The sequence below is a fragment of the Neomonachus schauinslandi genome, chromosome 4 (genome assembly GCF_002201575.2).
Source record: "Neomonachus schauinslandi chromosome 4, ASM220157v2, whole genome shotgun sequence".
In the NCBI taxonomy this organism is placed as follows: domain Eukaryota; kingdom Metazoa; phylum Chordata; class Mammalia; order Carnivora; family Phocidae; genus Neomonachus; species Neomonachus schauinslandi.
In genome coordinates this window covers 23,152,342-23,172,051 of record NC_058406.1, presented here as the reverse complement: position 1 = coordinate 23,172,051, position 19,710 = coordinate 23,152,342, and the positions used below count along the sequence as shown (strand labels likewise).

At 44.3% G+C, this 19,710-nt stretch overlaps 1 protein-coding gene across 1 annotated transcript in view; it reads left to right on the top strand.

The window, feature by feature from the left end:
• SNRNP40 (small nuclear ribonucleoprotein U5 subunit 40) overlaps positions 1 to 13,845 on the top strand; it is a 33,392-nt gene extending 19,547 nt beyond the window's left edge. The window contains exons 6-10 of the mRNA XM_021683636.1: positions 3,835 to 3,955; positions 5,898 to 5,980; positions 7,581 to 7,642; positions 12,409 to 12,512; positions 13,245 to 13,845. Of these exons, the coding sequence (XP_021539311.1) occupies positions 3,835 to 3,955; positions 5,898 to 5,980; positions 7,581 to 7,642; positions 12,409 to 12,512; positions 13,245 to 13,294 (420 nt within the window). The 3' untranslated portion in view covers positions 13,295 to 13,845. The remainder of the gene's footprint in view (positions 1 to 3,834; positions 3,956 to 5,897; positions 5,981 to 7,580; positions 7,643 to 12,408; positions 12,513 to 13,244) is intronic.
• Positions 13,846 to 19,710: the final 5,865 nt, after the last annotated feature.

Genomic DNA, 19,710 nt, shown 5'->3' with positions numbered 1-19,710 from the left:
TCTTGATCTCAGTGTCATGAGTCCAAGCCCCGCTTTGGACTCCATGTTGGGTGTGGAGCCTACTTAGAAAATGAATGAATGAATGACCTTCATATTTCTTTCAGAAGTTCCCTGATTCTAGTTCTGTATAATTTGGTGAATTAGTTCCTACTTACCCTATATGTTGTTTTTTTCTTTTTTCTTTTTTTTAAGTTTGTTTATTTCTTTGTAATCTCTACATACAATGTAGGGCTCAAACTCATGACCCCTAGGTCAAGAGTCACATGCAGGACGCCTGGGTGACTCAGTTAAGTGTCGGCCTTCATCTCTAGTCATGGTCCCAGGATCCTGGGATTGAGCCCCAAGTCAGTCTCCCTGCTCAGTGGGGAATCTGCTACCCCCACCACTCCCCCAAGCTCCTGTGTGCGCACATGTGTGCCCTCGATCTCTCTCTCAAAAAAAAGTAAATGAGTAAATAAAGTCTGTTCCGTCTACAAATACTCAAATTTTTCTGCCAGTGCTTTGTTTTCAGGAATTTTTTTTTTCTTAATTTTAAAGATTTTATTTATTTATTTGAGAGGGAGGGAGCGAGAGCAGAGTGAGAGGGAGAAGCAGACTCCTTGCTGAACAGAGAGCCCTATGCAGGGCTCGATCCCAGGACCCTGAGATCATGACCTGAACCAAAGGCAGACGCTCAACCTACTGAGCCACCCAGGCACCCTGGAAATTTTTTTTTTTTTTTTTTTTTTTTTTTTTTTAGAATGTACACAATACTCCAAAAACTTGGGAAAACCTTCTACTCTGCTATACTGTTTCTAGCATGAAAACTCATAGTGTTGATGCCCACTAACCAGATGCCCAAACATTCACTGAAAACTGATTTGGGCACTTGCAAAATATCTTGCTTAAATTAGTTCTTCTGCCACAAATCTCAGATATACATCGACTGTGCACAAACAGTGTGTGCAGGCCTCAAGAAAGAAGGTCTGGAAATGGTGCCCAAGTGCTATAAGGGATGGCACATTGCATTCTCTCCTAAAAAAGCTAAAGACTTCAACAATGCCTTCTCTGAAGAGGAGGAACAATAGCTTGAACAAAAAACGTCAGCCATTTCAAGCTTTCCTGATTATTGAGGCAGCAAACATCCTGACACAAAAATGATTATATATAAAGTGTGTTGGGTTCCACACATGAGTGAGTTATTGATGGGGAAAGTGGAGTTGTCTGCCTTTTGTATTGCTTTGACATACAACACCAAACTCATTTCTAGATAAGAGAAGTGCCTTACTTAAACAGGCAGCAAAAAAAAAATTCACTTAGAAAAACTGCATGGCACGGGGCGCCTGGGTGGCTCAGTCGGTTAAGCGTCTGCCTTCGGCTCAGGTCATGATCCCAGAGTCCTGGGATCGAGCCCCACATCGGGCTCCCTGCTCCGTGGGAAGCCTGCTTCTCCCTCTCCCACTCCCCCTGCTTGTGTTCCCTCTCTCGCTGTGTCTCTCTCTGTCAAATAAATAAAATCTTTAAAAAAAAAAAGAAAAACTACATGGCAGTATTAAATCAGATTTGGAGGAAATTCTGTATTATACCAATGACCTTAACAAAATTGCTGTTCTTTTTCCATATGACATTCCAGACCATTCCTATTGGCTTTAATTTTTTTTTTTTTTTTTACATAGTTGCAGTCTATGTAAACATAAATACTGTTTTGCATTTTCCTATTAGCTTAATAGCTTATTTTTGGAACATTTTTACATTTGGTCTTCAGAGTTATTTTTAGGAGTTGCTTAATAATAGCTACCAATTATTGAGGGCCTGCTGTATACCAGGCATCTGCTAAGCATTCTATTTCTAATCTTCCCAACAGCCATAGGAAGTAAATGTTGTTATCCCCATCTTACAGACCAGAAACAGGCTTAGAGAGGGTTAGTGGCCAAATAACTCTTAGGACATGGTCAGTCTGACCCTAAATCCTCACTCTTTCTTCTCTGCTCTACTATCTTTTTTTTTTTTAAAGATTTTATTTATTTTTGAGAGAGAGAGCGAGCACAAGCAGAGGTTGCGGTAGGCAGAGGGGAGAGGAGAAGCAGGCTCCCCGCCAAGCTGGGAGCCCAAAGCGGGACTCCATCCCAGGACCCTCGGTTCATGACCTGAGCCAAAGGCCGACGCTTAACTGACTGAGCCACCCAGGTGCCCATGCTCTACTATCTCTAGCATGAGATCCCATAGTGTTGCAGTATGTTTATGGGCCGTAACTTAATGAACCATTTATTTTCCCTGTTTGACATTAGGTTATTTTTAGCCAAACTGTTTTTTTTACCTTTCCCACCCAGATAACAATGAATCTATAATTTATCTTTCTTTTTATTTTTTTTTATTTTTTTTATTTTTTTTTTTTAAGATTTTATTTATTTATTTGAGACAGAGAGAATGAGAGACAGAGAGCATGAGAGGGAGGAGGGTCAGAGGGAGAAGCAGACTCCCTGCTGAGCAGGGAGCCCGATGCGGGACTCGATCCCGGGACTCCAGGATCATGACCTGAGCCGAAGGCAGTCGCTTAACCAACTGAGCCACCCAGGCGCCCAAATTTATCTTTCTTTTTAATAAATAGGTTTTTCCATAGTGTGTGTGTGTATATGTGTACATATAACGACATTAAATGAAAAATTTTAAGCAGCTGTATTTCTGTGTATTACCTTCTTATATATATTTCCATGTAATCATAATGCCTTTTTTTTTTTTAGATTTTATTTATTTATTTGAGAGAGAGAGATACAGTGAGAGCGGGAACACAAGCAGGGAGAGTGGGAGAGGGAGAAGCAGGCTTCCCGCCGAGCAGGGAGCCCGATGTGGGACTCGATCCCAGGACCCTGGGATCATGACCTGAGCCGAAGGCAGACGCTTAATGACTGAGCCACCCAGGTGCCCCTCATAATGCCCTTTTCAAATGATGTGTTCACTTGTTTTTCTATAGTTCTAATAGTTTACTTAGAATGAGAATCATAGTTTAAGCATTTGAAATGCTACTTAGTTTTTTACTTCCTAATACATTTTGTTACGATTTAAGAATAACCCTTGCAAATTCTTAATTTTTGTTAAACTTTATTATATTATAAATATATGTTATATATAATAAATATATTTATTATATATAATTTATATGTAGTTAAATATATAAACTATATAAGTTTTATATATATATAAAAGTTATATAAGTTTATAGCCCTTTAGTCAGACATAGTAAGTTTGATTCCCTTTTTAGAAAGACAAGAGGGGTGCCTGGGTGGCTCAGTTAAGCGTCCCCGACTCTTGATTTCGGCTCAGATTGTGATCTCAGGGTCGTGAGATTGAGCCCCACATCAGGCTCCAGCTCCGTGCTGGGTATGGAGTCTGCTTAAGATTCTCTTTCCAGGGCGCCTAGGTGGCTCAGTCGGTTGAGCATCTGCCTTTGGCTCAGGTCATGAACTCAGGGTCTTGGGATAGAGTCCTGCTTCGGGCTCCCTGCTCGGCGGGGAGCCTGCTTCTCCCTCTCCCCTCTGCCTGCCGCACCCCCTGCTTGCGCTTGCTCTCTCAAAAATAAATAAAATCTTAAAAAAAAAAAAAAAGATTCTCTCTTTCCCTCTCCCTCTGCCCCTACCCCCACCCCTGCTCGTGCTCTCTCTCTAAAAAAAAAAAAATATTTTAAAAAAAAGAAGAGTTTTTTTCCTCTTGACAGAAATCCTCTATTTTGTGCTAAATACTGGGCCCACAGCCAGACTGAGAAGGGATACCAGTTTCTCCAGGCAGTTGACTCTTTAGTAACTATGTTTCTTTGCTATTCTCCATTTGATTTCTGGGAACAGCTTTTTGTTTTTATAGGTCTGGGACTTGCGCCAAAACAAGCTAACCTACACCATGAGAGGCCATGCAGATTCAGTGACTGGCCTGAGTTTAAGTTCTGAAGGCTCATATCTCTTGTCCAATGCAATGGACAATACAGGTAACTATGGAAAGGAAAGCTCTCCAAGGGCGCAGACACTGTGGACCTCAAGGAAAGTGGGCATTGGGTGCTAAAAATGTGTACTGGGATAAATGTGGATACAAGGAAAGAGTCAAGGGTGGTTCGCATGTTTCTGCCAGGGCAATTGGGAGAACACATTGTAATAGAAAAAGCTTTAGGGGCGCCTGGGTGGCTTAGTCGTTAAGCGTCTGCCTTCGGCTCAGGTCATGGTCCCAGGGTCCTGGGATCGAGCCCCACACCAGGCTCCCTGCTCAGCGGGAAGCCTGCTTCTCCCTCTCCCCCTGCTTGTGTTCCCTCTCTCGCTGTGTCTCTGTCAAACAAATAAAATCTTTAAAAAAAAAAAAGAAAAAGCTTTAGAAGATACGGTCAAGAAGCCAGGATTCTAGTCTCAGATCTGCCATCTAATCCCCAGGCAACTTTGCATATAGCTTTTAAGACCTATTTCAGCTCTGGTATGCTATGGAGCCATGCAGTGTACGAGAAACTCTTGGTGATTATTAGTTTGTTGAGATTCAGCCAAAGCAGTTCTCGAGCATTGTAGAGAGAACCAAACTTGAATGACCAGTGAGCTGTTGGTAGAGTTGCACTCTTTCCGCCAGTGTGTCCTCCCTCCCCAGTCCAAAACACTGATGGGATGGGAAGTGCCCAGTAAAACATTGCGACATTCTGCATTCCCACAAATAGACTCTTCTCTGCTTGTTTTTGAGTTGCGACATGGGAAGATGGGTTTACTATAGCAAAAAGGAAGGTGGATTATATGCTTAGTATGGAGAGAGCTTAGAGATGGCCCCCCTCTGGTGTACAAGTTCATAGGCTTGTCAGAAACTGAAATGCTTTCACTGACATTTTGTAATGAAAACAGTGCTTAGCACTCAGGGGGTGCTGAATAAGTAGTTCTTGAATGAATGAACACCCTTACTTTCTGACTGTATTCTCAGCTCAATAGCAAACTTTCACACCTGCCTTCACTTTCTATGCCTATCTGAATCCTAGGATTGTTATGTTTCTTACACTCAATTAAAATGACATCACTTGAATTCCAGTATTGATACAGCATTTGTTAACAGCTGTAGCCACTGCTTATGCGTATTTATATCCTGATTTTGATGTATTTACCATTGACTAATTCTAGCCTTGCTCACAGCAAGAAAAGATGAGGTTCCTTAAATGGTTATTAAAATAAAAAGAATTTCTTGTTATGGCTATATAATAAAATGACAAAATCCTAATTTTTGTCTATTGCCTCTACTCTTTTAAAGCCCTATCACATGTATTATCTTATTTGATCCTTAAAATACTATTGTAAAAAAGAAAAAGAACAAGTGGTATTCTCATTTTACAGAAGAGACCAAATCACCACCTCACTTTTTACCTGATACCACCCATATATATATAACAGAGCTAGAATGAGAATCAGAGTTCACTTTTTCTAATTATTAGTATAATACTCTCAATATATTTGACCTTGCTCAAGTTTAGATTGTCAGGTGTCCCTATGAGCAAAATTGGTCCTGAGTTTGGTTGTTATAGATTGATTGTTACAGTAGTCAGTGGTATTTAGATTGTCATATCAAAGCTTTGTTAAATATGGCTTTTTTGGGTTGGCAGAGGAATCATTTGCCAATGTTTTTTGAAATTAATGTCACACCCAGCTACTTTCTGTTGCAGACCCCCAGCAATGTGTTTGGCATTTCCCCTTCCTTTCCCCTCTGCTTTCCACTTTGCCCTTAGACACTGTTAATGGAATTTGAATGCATTTTATGTCTGTTAGAAAAAAAAAAATGAGCCTCACCATGTACCTTATAATATACCGTGTTGGCTTTCCTTCACCCAGGAAACAGCATCTGTCATTGACATGACACTGATTCCAGCTGGGTTCTAAGGAGGCCTCTGGCCCATAACTGTTTTGCTCTGTTTGCAGTGCGGGTCTGGGATGTCCGGCCATTTGCTCCTAAAGAGAGGTGTGTGAAGATATTTCAAGGAAATGTGCACAACTTTGAGAAGGTGAGTTCTGCATGGCAAAAGAGCTTTACTGTCCATTTGAGTCAAAAATACATTTAAGATGGTGCTAAGACCAATATTTACATACATCAAATCATTATGTTGTACACCTAAAACTAAAACAATGTTCTATGTCAATTATATCTCAATTCAGGGGGGAAGAGGGGGGGTGGTGCTAAGGATAGAGGGCAGTAGCTCTACTAAGAAGGGGTTGCATTCCAGTTAACACTGTCCTTCATCAAAACTGTTCTTGCCAGAAATAAAACTAATGGAAGCATAGGGAGGAAGGCAGTCACATAGGTAGGTAGTGATGGGACCCCCTTTTTTAAGTTTTTAAGATTAACTTAAGATTTCTGACTTCAACAAGATAGTCTTATCCTTTTAGTTCCTTGGAAACTTTGACCCTCGGGTCAGTGTTCCGTATGGAACCCAGACTTCCTGGCTATTACCCAGGTGGCTTCCCTCACCTTCCCAGTAACCAGCTCTTAGGGCCCTGAGACTACATCCCTCTCCTCAGTAAGGACCATGGCCCGAAGTTTGAGAGAAATTTTTTCTGTACTCATGTCCTAGGTCAGCTCTTGATAGCAGCTTTTCCTCCAGATAATTTGTTAATAGAGACATATGTTTTTCTTTTGAGAATCTGTTTGATTCAGTTTCACTTTATAAATCAAATCTTAGGGTGCCTGGGTAGCTCAGTCAGTTAAGCATCTGCCTTTGGCTCAGGTCACGATCCCAGGGTCCTGGCATCGAGCCCCACATCAGACTCCCTGCTCTGCAGGGAGTCTGCTTCTCTCTCTGCCCCTCCCCCCACTCGTTCTCTCTCTCTCTCTCTCTCTCTCCCAAATAAATAAATAAAATCTAAAAAAAAATTTTTTTAATAAATCAAATCTTATTTTTTGTTGAATTTGGTTTTATTTTTATTTTCCTTCAAGATAAAATTGAGGATCGGGCGCCTGGGTGGCTCAGTTGGTTGAGCGACTGCCTTCGGCTCAGGTCATGATCCTGGAGTCCCAGGATCGAGTCCCACATCGGGCTCCCTGCTCAGCAGGGAGTCTGCTTCTCCCTCTGACCCTCCCCCCTCTCATGTGCTCTCTCTCTCATTCTGTCTCTCAAATAAATAAATAAAATCTTAAAAAAAAAAAAAGATAAAATTGAGGATCAAAATAAATGGAGCAAAGGGAACCTCCATTTATAGGCAGAATAAAATTTTGTTGCCAGGTCCACTCTTAATTTACTGTAAATTAAGCATTTTCTACAGTTCGTTTGTATGTTATATGAAATAAAGTATGCAGTCTTAGGCCACAGACTATAAGGTAATTGCAATTTAAAGTCTCAGGGCGCCTGGGTGGTTCAGTGGGTTAAGCGTCCAACTCTTGATTTCGACTCAGGTGATGATCTCAGGGTTGTGGGATCAAGCCTCACATTGGGCCCCGCACTAGGTGTGGAGCCTGCTTAAGATGCTCTCTCTCCCTCTTGCCGTCTCCTCCCCTCAAAAAAGAAAAAAAGAAAGAAATTTAAAGTCTTTCAGTGATTTTATAGTCTAATAAAGAGGGGTTTGGTACATTACTGTATTCATTGAATTCCTGCTTATTCATCTTTATAGAATCTTCTGAGATGCTCTTGGTCACCTGATGGAAGCAAGATAGCAGCTGGTTCAGCTGACAGGTAAGGATTACTGGGTGTGAGGTGAAGGATGATGGATCTCTGCAGGTACCTTGTCGTGTGTAATCCATTAAGTGCAGATACCAGGCTGGAGCAGACAGAGTTATAGCTGTCCTCAGAGAGGAAGCCGTGTGTATTGTGAGGGGCCTGAAGATCACATCAGACAAGCACATCATTTCCACTCTGTGGATTCATTTTTGACCTGGAGGGTAAACACTTTCTTTACTTCTGTTGGATTCCCCTTGCCATCAAAGTAAAATCTAGGCTCCTAATCTGGCTCCAGTTTCCCTCATCAGATTCTTCTCCTATGCTTCAGTTCATTCAAATACGTGTTGTACTCACCTCCCCCACCATTGCGACAGTGCTTCACTCACATGGAACTTTCCCTGTCCTAACACCCCTGTGCCTCCAGGCTTCTCTCTCCTGTCCCCTCTCCTCTGTTCTCTAGACTTCTTTAACTCTCTAGAAATCACCTCTGTGTTCTGTCTATAAACTTTCCCCGGCCCTGTCTCTCCTTTTCCTTTGGGGTAGCACTAATCACTCCCTACTCTGCACTGTCGTCACACCTTACACATCTAATCTTTATCAGCATTCATTACATCTAACACTAAGACAAACAGAGTGGGGCACCATCACTAAATTATTTGCTCCCAGAGGTCAGGGAATGAGTCTTAGTCTTAGTCATCTGGAACCCAGAGCGGTATTTGACCTATTCTAAGCACTTAGTGAATATTACATGAATGAATTCCTAACTCAAGGACAGCACTCAAATCTTAGCCTACATATCAACTCGGCTATTGGTAATGGCTGCCCGTGTCGAGGAGGATTCAGAGCAGGGTGCGGGTACAATAGGAAAAGTGCCACGATTGCTAGATGCCCGTTGTGTCAGCATGTGAGCTAGGTATTTTCCAACCCCAGGCTGAATTCAGAGACTATGAGACTTTCCTAGCTGTCAGTTTAAACTGGCTCAGCCATTCAGTGATGAATTAGAAAGAGAAGGGAGATGAGGCGCCTACATGGCTCAGTCCATTAAGCATCTGCCTTTGGCTCAGGTCGTGATCCCAGGGTCCTGGGATCCAGCCCCATATCAGGCTCCCTGTTCAGTGGGGAGTCTACTTCTCCCTCTCCCTCTGCCCCTCCCATCTGCTCATGCTCTCTCTCTGTCTCTGTCATGCTCTCTCTCAAATAAATAAATAAAATCTTAAAAAAAAAAGAGAGAAAGAGAAGGGAGAGAATTCTTCTGTCCAATGCTGCTGCATTTGGTCTATCTATGGTGTTATGTCCTTGGGAGGGAGTCAGAGGTGGGGATGCGGGTGCCCATGCCTAGGCTGTTGGCCCACAGGTGCAGAATGGCGAAGAATGAGAGGGCCCTCTGATGGCAGACTCCAGGTTTAGCTTCCATTGGGCGATGTCTTAACCCTTTTTAGCTTAACCCCATCTTTCTCTCCGTTTAGAGATTTTCCTACTACCCTACTACCCTTCTAAAACAGGCACCATCTTATAAACATGAGGCCTTCCCTGGGCTAGCTTGGACTCTCAGAGTTTTCTCCTGTATTTGGGGCCCTAGCACAGCCATAGAGAAGCCTCACCTTGATCTGTTCCCACACCCTGTTGCCTGTGAACAATGCTGAACATACCTGAAGATTCCAGAGTCCACTTTTTTTTTTTCCTCAGGCACTCTGAATGCTGAGATAAAAGGTCAAGTAGTGGGGTGTTTTCTAGGGGTCAAGGGTCCAGGTCAAACAGTGCCACATTGATGGTTTGCATCCTGGTGGTGTAGAAAGCTGCCTTGCGGAGGGAATCTAAGGGATTTTCAGTAGTCACGTTGATAAGGAAGACCTTAAGAAACAGGCCCACAGCCTAAAGTGCATTCTGACAGAGTAAGAACCATTCTAAGTGTTTTTACATCATTTTCAGAAAAGATCTCTTTTTTTATGTAGTTAAGCTTTTAAGTGATACTTGCCTAAGCTTTTCTTCTGAGCAGTTTGTTGCTGCCATTGGCCCTTTCTTTCAGTGTCCTCTTCCCCTCCCCACTGTTCTTTTAAACCTTACATGTGTGCCTCATGGCTCTGGCCTGGGCACAGGCTGTATGTCTCCCTGCTGGGGTTGGCCACGTTTCACAGGCCACCCTGCCAATTAGCCCCAAGTCAACAAGCAACTCTGTTATATAAGGAACCTGGTTCCTGCTGAATGTGGCCGTGCCAAAGTAAGGGGAGGACAAGGAACCCCTCTAAATTTAGCATCTAATTGGTGGCCATGGAGAGTGAGGCCTTCAAGTAAACCCTTGGAGATCTGGGGTTCTGCTGGCTTTTATGTGCCTGGGAAATGTATCCTCAGAAAATTGCTTTTCAGGGGCGCCTGGGTGGCTCAGCTGTTAAGCGTCTGCCTTCGGCTCGGGTCACGATTCCAGGATCCTGGGATCGAGCCCCGCATCGGGCTCCCTGCTTGGTGGGAAGCCTGCTTCTCCCTCTCCTACTCCCCCTGCTTGTGTTCCCTCTCTCGCTGTGTCTCTCTTTGTTGAATAAATAAATAAAATCTTAAAAAAAAAAGAAAAGAAAAGAAAATTGCTTTTCAACTTGGCCTGGATTTGGCAAGTGTCCTCTCTACTTGCAAATCACCTCCCTCTTCATGTTCAAAATCAAAACCCTTCAAACAGTTCCTATCCAGGACTGTGGGAAGACTGGCCAGTCTGTCTGCCATGAGTGAGTTAGTCAGCCTATTGTCTTCATGTTCGTCTCTTGTGATGATGAATGTATTCGTCATAACAACAGCTGTTGTTCTTGTCCCAAATGCTTCGCATTCATCATCTCATCATTTCTCTCAACCAAGCTGCGGGATCAGTGTAGTCTCCGTCATCACAGTTAAGGAGAGAGGAGCTCAGAGAAGTTAAATACTTGTCTAAGGTTACTTAATGAGTAAATGGGTGCATGAGACTTGAGCCCGGGTCTTTCGGACTCCTGAGCTCAGACTTTGTTACTCTGCTGTATCATCCTGGGCTGGGTTCATGAGGGCATTATTTGCGTGTAGCAAGAAGGAAGACCGTAGGGAGAGCATGAACATCAGAGCCAAGGAGTCTGGAGACAGATGGGCTTCCTGTTTCCCTCCCATCTTGCTTGGAACTTTTATTTAGTTCCTATTGAGTCTCGTCCTTGAGAGCTAAACATTGCAAATAAGAAGCTCATATTAAGTTGTATTTTAGACCCAAAGTGTAATGTCACATCGGCACCAGGCATTTTATAATCAAGTACTGGTAACTGTACCCTTTTAGGTGTTGACTGAACAAAACAAATATGTAAATAATGTTTATAACCTGCTCGAAAACCACCAGCCCTTTAAATTTACCAACCAATAGATAGACCAACTGAGCCTGGGTGGCTCAGTCGTTAAGCGTCTGCCTTCGGCTCAGGTCATGATTCCAGGGTCCTGGGATCGAGCCCCACGTTGGGCTCCCTGCTCCACGGGGAGCCTGCTTCTCCCCTTCCCACTCCCCCTGCTTGTTTTCCCTCTCTCACTGTGTCTCTCTCTGTCAAATAAATAAAATCTTTTTAAAAAAATAAATAAATTTACCAACAGATTATTTTTGCATGGTCATATGAAGATCATGTCTCTTTATTTTACCCTTCACCCAAAAATGACCCAAGCAAGGTTGAAGGTCAAAAGAACTTCTGAGGGGTCAGGGGAAATAGAAGATGTTTGAGGGTAGTAGGAGAAAGGAGAATACTGGAATATATTAAAAGTTCTTGTTTTAGTTTTGCCACTGAGCCACTGATGAACTGTGTCACCTTAGCTTTCTTATCTGTAAAATGAGTTTAGACTAGCTGCTCTAGTCATGGGATTCCCATGAGTTCAGTGCAAGATTGGGTCAAATATATATTTGGGTTGTTTTATATCGCAGAAATTTTCTGTCCCTTCTCTGGGCTCTGTGATTTGAATGCAGTACTGAGAAGCTCCAGTGGATCTGCAACCTAGGCTCCCAGCCTGCCGTAAGTTGGATTACCTGTAAGACCTCCTGGATGGGGGCACCTAGGTGGCTCAGGTGGTTAAGCGTCTGCCTTCAGCTTAGGTCATGATCTCCAGGTCCTGGGATCGAGCCCCATGTTGGGTTCCCAGCTCAGCGGGGAGTCTGCTTCTCCTTCTCCCCCTGCCTGTGCTCTCTCTGTCTCTGTCTCTCTCTCAAATGAATAATTAAAATCTTTAAAAAAAGAAAAAAAAAAGACCTCCTGGATGAATATCAGGTGCTCTTTGAAGATTTCTGTGTGGGGACCGTAGGAAAACTGTCTTTCTTCTCCATGTTCTTTCCTATCTCAAAAGCTTATGTTGGAGGAGCGCCTGGGTGCCTCAGTCGTTGGGTTTCTGCCTTCAGTTCAAGTCATGATCCCAAGGTGCTGGGATTGAGCCCCACGTTGGGCTCCCTGCTCAGCGGGAAGCTTGCTTCTCCCTCTCCCACTCCCCCTGCTTTTGTTCCCTTTCCTGCTGTCTCTCTCTCTGTCAAATAAATAAATAAAATCTTAAAAAAAAAAAAAAAGCTTATGTTTGAAATACCAGTAATGCTTATAGTTTTAGTTATTCCTATATCTCTGTTCAGTTACTCAGGGGTAGGATCCATCCCTATTCAGAATCTATATTTCTAGTTTCCAAATGCCAGAGCACAGTTCAGTAAATATGGGTATATAAGTAAATCTTTGCATCCATTTCTCTTAAAAAGCCGTGCCTTTACCCTCCCCTCAGCTCTAGGAAGCTTTAGCATTGCTCCTTATGATACCTTGCAGGTTCGTGTATGTATGGGATACCACAAGCCGGAGGATTTTGTATAAGCTGCCTGGACACGCTGGCTCCATCAATGAAGTGGCTTTCCACCCTGATGAGCCCATCAGTAAGTCTGTCCTGACTTTGGGGAAAGGGAAACTGTGGGAATCTCCCTAAAGGGGCCCTGAAAATACAAAGGCAGAGGTGGATATCTGTTGTATGTGAATTTCCATGTAGCCTTTATGGCTGTCCACTGACAGTCTCGCCATGGTTTTAAATGGTGACGGGAAGAACATGTTCCATCTTCTTCTTAATCTCAAAGAGAGCCTGGTTAATCTATTCCTAGTTCTCTTAAGTTTACGTGCTTTCAAGTCTGTGTTTCAGTGACGTATTTGGATAAGTAATATTTCTTAATATTCAGCTATAAATTACAACTTAACATTTTATTGGCTAGCTAATTAAACAATGGGCCTTGAATTTAAGGAGAGAATGTAACTTTCTCCAGGGCTAACTATAACAAGCAGAAATACATTTATAAAATGACTGGCACAGACATTGATTCTTCCCTAGAATGGCTGAGAAGGTCTTTTTCAAAGGGTTTGGCTGACATGGGACATCAGGGTTTAGACCCTAATAATGCATTTCCCATAGCACAGTCCACCCTTGTGGTTTCAAGAGGACTTGGATTGAAAAGCCAGGCTACAGTTTCCTGTGAGTAGTGTTGAAGAGGAGGGGAATTTAAGCTAAGTCCAATTGCTCTTTTATACCAAAATTGGCTCTTGACACAAGAGCCCTTGAGCACCAAGTCTCCTTGAGCCTTCATTAGTTCCAGTTATCTTCTCCATTCTCTTCACCTCAGTTCTCTCAGCATCCAGCGACAAGAGACTGTATATGGGGGAGATTCAGTGAAGACACGGAATGGAAGACCCACTGGCTGCTTGACCCTGAGACCTCAGGTGGCATAAGTGGCATCCAACAGTGCCCAGGCCAGCAGCCTCCCTCAGATGAAGATCATTCCTAGCAAAAAGCAAGGAGGAGGTGGCCATATCCCAGCAACCACTGGTATCCTATTCCACCAGGATGATAAGGCAAGCTGACAATAGCCTCTAAAAACTACCGGCCAGATTTCAGGGACTGTTTGGGTTTTTTCCTCTTTTTTTTTTTAAGGAAGATTTCTTCAAAGAGACAGACATGGATTGGTTTGTAGTTTCCTGTTTCCTAATCCAGGCCAAAAACAGGGAATGTGACTGAAATATGTTTGTTGGGGACTTTTTTTTTTAATTCAGTAACTGGCTTGTATATTTTTCTTTCTGTGTTTCTCTGAGTCATTTTGTATTAAAAACCAAGTAGATGCCTTTTTACAAGAGCCATGTGGATTGGATTTATTGCTGTCTTTTCTTTGAAGCTTGATCATTGTAAATCTGAGCTGGGCATGATGGGGCCAGGGGGATACAATCCATTTAAACTCCCAAGATGTGGGGCGCCTGGGTGGCTCAGTCGTTAAGCGTCTGCCTTCGGCTCAGGTCATGATCCCAGGGTCCTAGGATCGAGCCCTGCATCGGGCTCCCTGCTCTGCGGGAAGCCTGCTTCTCCCTCTCCCACTCCCCCTGCTTGTGTTCCCTCTCTAGCTGTGTCTCTCTCTGTCAAATAAATAAACAAATCTTTAAAAAAAAAAAAAAGGATTAAAAAAAAAGAACCTAGTTTTTGTATACTTTGACATGATCTTTAATGAACAGGGTCTGTTTCTACTTTGCCTCCTGCCAAAAGTACTATTCTGAGCAGCGGTCCCTACAGTCAGGGTCCCTGAAGTGGGCATTAGATTGGGGGCAGCCTCAGCCAATAGGACTGGCCGGCTGGAATGCTGCATCAAACTCAACTCAGAAGGAATATGATGAAGTTGTGGTGTCATTGGACCATGACATCGTCTGAGACTTTTTTGTGCTTCTGCTTCCTTTTCTGTCTTTCCTAAACTGATAGGGACATTAAGAAATGCTGTTAGTTGCTTTCTACCCTCAAAACAGGTTACTATCTCCCTGGATCACTGGATGACTGTGCCCAGCACACACACTGGCACTGATGAATCCCATCTGGCATGGGGGTGTGGTGTGTGTCTTCTCAGAACCTCCTGTCTCAACCCAGAGGTCTTCACACCTGCCGCCTGTTTGGAACATGTTTGGTTTTATACATATAGCTCCCAAACCTGAGTCATCTGTTTATCTCAAGTTGTAAGAGAGAGGATAGTTTTAAGTGAGCACACATCCAAGATGTATTTAAGTCATTAATGAAGGAACCAACGGGATGGTAAAGCTGTCAAACCAATTACTTTTAATAGAGTGAATGAAATTTGAATAAAGTGTACTGGAAACAAAGTAATTTATTGTGCCTGCCAGAGTTCAGGAAGTCTCACAGGTGATGGGATCATGCTCAGATTGGGACTTAGAGAATGGGTAAGGGTGTTGCCAGGTGGACAAAGAACATGTGCGTTCCAAGAAACTACAGGCACAAGCTTGAAAGCTTTGTGCATTTCCTGAACCAAAAGAACTTCAGCTTGGTCAGAGGTGGGGACAGGAAAGTTGCAGAGTTAAGTTGGAGCCAAATCCTGGAGAGTTTGTCCTTCACGTACTAGATCCTATAGGTTAAGGTTTCCTAAAGTGTATTCCACAGAACAGTTTCCCCGATATGTTAGGGACATTAGGACATAAAGATCCCATGTTCAGATAAGTTTGGGGGGAAACTGGGTTAAATAAAGTGCAATCAGCTTTACTGCAGTACTATTCAGAGCCTTTAAAACACAAACTCAAGGGGCGCTTGGGTGGCTCAGTCAATTAAGCATCAGCCTTAGGCTCAGGTCATGATCCCAGGGTCCTGGGATTGAGTCCCACATCAGGCTCCTTGCTCAGTGAGGAGCTTGCTTCTCCCTCTCCCTCTGCCTGCCACTCCCCCTGCTTGTGCTCTCTCTGTGTCAAATACTAAAAAAAAAAAACCCAACCAAACTATAGAGGGATCTTCACAGGGAATGGTGACTCAGATTTCAGGCATGAGCAGTAATTATACAGAAGGTTATGCCTTTAACCAGAACAGATTTGGCTAAAAATGGTTTGCAAGCTAGTCTTCACACCTCTAGCACTCTCAGACTTTACTCCCAAATCCCTCTCAAGCACCAGGCCCCTCCCCCATCCTCTGTCTCTCTCTTGGCTTAGGGGAGAACAAGACTTGAACCTTAACACTGCACTTTCAAAGCCTACCAGTCCCTTGAGAAGTTGGCTGTGACTAGGAGGAACCAAGGCCCTGGAGACTGCAAGGGCTTTCCTCTAACCTCAGCCTCTTTGCCCCTCCCAAGTGCCTTCTTCAAAGGCTGGATAGAAGCCATTAGCAGGAAATAGCAGCACCATTTAGAATTTGAAGGGAATAGCAGTCCTAGCCTGGGGAATAAAGATTTGAGTATAAAACATCCCCAGAGGGTGCAAATTGTATTCTCACTTTGGGGGAGATAGATTGCTCCCGAATGAGTAATGGCATCTCTGGTTTTCAGTTAATTTCCCTTTATGACTTCCACAGTCTCTCGCATTCAATACCATTGGCACTTAAAGAACCAAGTCTTTTCCGCTGGGTGGTTGAGTTTTGTGGGCTGAGCTCTGAGGGAGGTGGATTTGAACAGGTCAGGAATCTTATCAGAGTTGCTTCTTCACAGCAAAACTCCAGTTATTCGTTTCTCACTGATAGACCTGGAGTCTGCAGCTTGTTAATATCTCAGTGCATGGACGGGAAACTGAGGTGTGAGAGAAAGCTGAGCAATTTGGGGCTGCAGGCAGTGGAGGCGTAGGGAAAGGCCATTAGGCCATTTGAGTTAGGACAGAATTGCTCCTTCCGAGAGACTTTAGGGCTTGACAGCTGTGTCCCAGGACAAAGGGAGGGGCCAGACTTAAAAGACAGCCCCTATTCCTGTGGGACTAAATGAAACCAAGTCTGAACTCTGAGCCTGCCTTCTGCCCTCTGGTCAATTGTCTCAGTATCCCAGACTCACCCTCTCTGCATCAAGCCCTGAGCTATTCCAAACTCTCTTCCTTTCTTCTAGGCTTTAACTTCTTTTCCTCCCTTGCCTCTGACACCCGCCTAAACTCTTAGATCTTTAACTTTTATCCTCTAGATCAGTAGTTCTCAACTCAGCAATTTTGCCCCGCCCCGCAACGGACATTTGGCAATGTCTGGAGACTTCTGATTATCACAAGCGGAGGGATGCTATGCACATCTAGTGGGTAGGCGCCAGAATTGCTCAAAGAATTAGGTGCTCCGAAATGTCAGTGATGCTCTTGAAAAACCCTGCTCCAGAACAGTGATTCTCGAAGCATGCTGTCTGGGACAGCAGCAGCAGCACCTGAGAACATGCTAGAAATGCACATTCTAGAGCCCCACCTGAGACCCACTGAACTGGAAATTTAGGGGGAAGGAAGTCTTCAGCAATTTGTTTTCACAAGCCCTGCAAGTGTTTCTGATGCAAGCTGGCAAGCCGCGGCTCCACGGGCTCAGAGAATTTTAATCTTTCCTAGGAGAGGAAAGTAAAGTAAGGAAAGTAAACAGAGGCTTCTGTTTACTCATTAACAGCTGCCCCTAAGTGTTTGTTTAGTGGTTCTTTCTGGCTTAGTGCTGTTACATGCATGATCTCATTTGATTGTCACAAACAGGGCAACAGGTTCAAGATTAACACCCAAGATTAGCCAGCTAGTAAGTAGCAAAGCCAGAATGTCAACCTAGCTCAAGGTCTTACCCATCACCACAACATAACCTTAGTGGCTTTTAACCTTGAATGCACATTAGAATCAGCTGGGGAGTCTTTAAAACTCCAGATGCTTAGATCATACCCCAGGCCAGTTAAATCAGAATCTCCGGGGTGAGCATGAGTATTTTTTAAAGCTTCCTTAGGTGATTGCAGTTAAAATCAAGGTTAAGGACATTAGCATTAGCCATGGCTACAGCAATAGCCAGGAGGGCAGCATAAAGCCAAATTAACTTCCCCTGCCATCCCTTGGCTCTCCAGGAAACCTCTGCTCGGACATGTGGTCTGTGTGAGCTTACACCCACTTCTCCCAAGCCCATGGCTGAGCTAAAACTTTGGATGTTGGCCAGAGAGCAGAGGTTGATCCACTGTAATCAGTGATCATCTCTGCCTAACACCTGGGGCTTTGTTTAGGAAAAAAAGACCTGTGACTTCCCTTCAGAACCCCAGGGATAGCATCCAAAGGTACTAGAGCTATAAAGGGCCTTCCAGGTGCTTAGGTCATCAGGTCCAACCTCAACTTACAGGACGGAAAACTGAGAGGAGGTACAGGTTTCCCAAGATCACGGGCATATTATTAAGTCAGGGGTTTTGCTCACTCAGGAAGGAGTTATTTAACACCCCTCTGTGACAGGCGCTGTGCTAGGCTCTGAGAATACAGAAATGACAGAAATACAGTTTCTTTTTTTTTTTTTAAAGATTTTATTTATTTGACAGAGAGACACAGCCAGAGAGGGAACACAAGCAGGGGGGAGTGGGAAAGGGAGAAGCAGGCTTCCCGCGGAGCAAGGAGCCCGATGCAGGGCCCAGTCCCAGGACCCTAGGATCACGACCTGAGCCGAAGCCACCCAGGCACCCCAGAAATACAGTTTCTTTGGGAGTTCCCAGGGCAGAGTGGTGGGGAGAAAAACAAAAGCCAGGGCCTCTCAAATTTTTCCCCTTCAGTGTCCTTAACAGCAGAGAATGAACTGGGGCAGAAGGAGAGAGTTGAAATTAATAACTTTGAAATGGGGGCACCTGGGTGGCTCAGTCGTTAAGCGGCTGCCTTCAGCTCAGGTCATGATCCCAGGGTCCTGGGATCGAGCCCCCCCCCCCCGGTCGGGCTCCCTGCTCAGCGGGAAGCCTGCTTCTCCCTCTCCCACTCCCCCTGCTTGTGTTCCTGCTCTCGCTATGTCTTTCTCTGTCAAATAAATAAATAAAATCTTAAAAAAAAAAAAATGGGGCGCCTGGGTGGCTCAGTTGGTTAAGCGACTGCCTTCGGCTCGGGTCATGATCCTGGAGTCCCGGGATCGAGTCCCGCATCGGGCTCCCTCCTCGGCGGGGAGTCTGCTTCTCCCTCTCCCACTCCCCCTGCTTGTGTTCCCTCTCTCGCTGTGTCTTTCTCTGTCAAATAAATAAATAAAATCTTTAAAAAAAAATGTCTTTTGTAGCTATTTTTTCAATCTGGAATCAATCAGGTTTCATGTGTCTGGCTATCCTGTCTCTCTAGTGTCTCTTAGAGCAGTCCCCCTACCTTTTTCCTAGTGAAATTGACTATTTATGTGCTGCTTCCTAATGTAGCTGTGCTTGTTTTACATTAATAAATGTTTTAAATGACTGAGCATCAAGTAAAATTGACACTCCAGGAAAAGGTACCACATTTATCTGCGCTTTGTGTCATCTCATGCCCTCGTTTTAGGAAGACATATAAATAAGCAACTCAAATAGAATCTAATCCATACTGTCAGAGGCATACCCACAAGTGAGGAGGCAGTGCCTGAGGAGTTAGAGTAAGTTTTACTGAGGATCAGAACGTGGGGAGGGAGCCGGGAGCCCGGAAGTACAGCCTAGATGGTGGAAACCACAAATTGGTTGTGTTCAAAAATGACACACGGCACAAGGCCGTAACAGCATGTTGCGGGGTGGGGGGTGGGAGGGTGGGGGGGCAGGCAGATGAGTAGGAACCTTGGAAAGAATTGGAGCCAGATTGCAAAGGGTCACGAAAGTCAGGGTGGCAGCTCTGGGCTGGTTTTGCGGAAAGGGGGCCAGCTGAGGTTTCTCCCCACTCTGCACAGGAGGACTACCATACCTGACGAGGCTTTGCTTCCTGTTCTGGTACCCTCTCAGATCATTGTGAGGAACAGTTGTGGGAGCCAGGGAAGACAGGTCACTGTCTTCATACATCAGATGGCCACGCTGGAAAAGAGAAAAGGCTCTTACTCTGGGAGGCTTCAGAGTACAGAGCCCAGACGAAGTGGACTAAAAGAAGGCAGATTCGCACACAACAAAGAAAGCAACTGAGTCAGAGCTGCCCACGGATGGCACCATAGAGAGTTCCTCCCCTCTGGAGGTGTGCAAGCAGAAGCTGGGTGACCATTTCAGAAATGTCTGTGTTGTATTGATTTAGAGGGCTCGAGCGGCTCATAGAATCTCTGGGGAGTCTATGACAAAGTACCTGTAAGCAGGTCCTGCTGCAGAGATTGGGGCTGAGCCCCGGCTGGTGTGGGGTCCTGGTTCAGGTGCAGGTGTCTGCCCACTAACACTGGGAGCCACGCGATTAGAGACCCCTTTT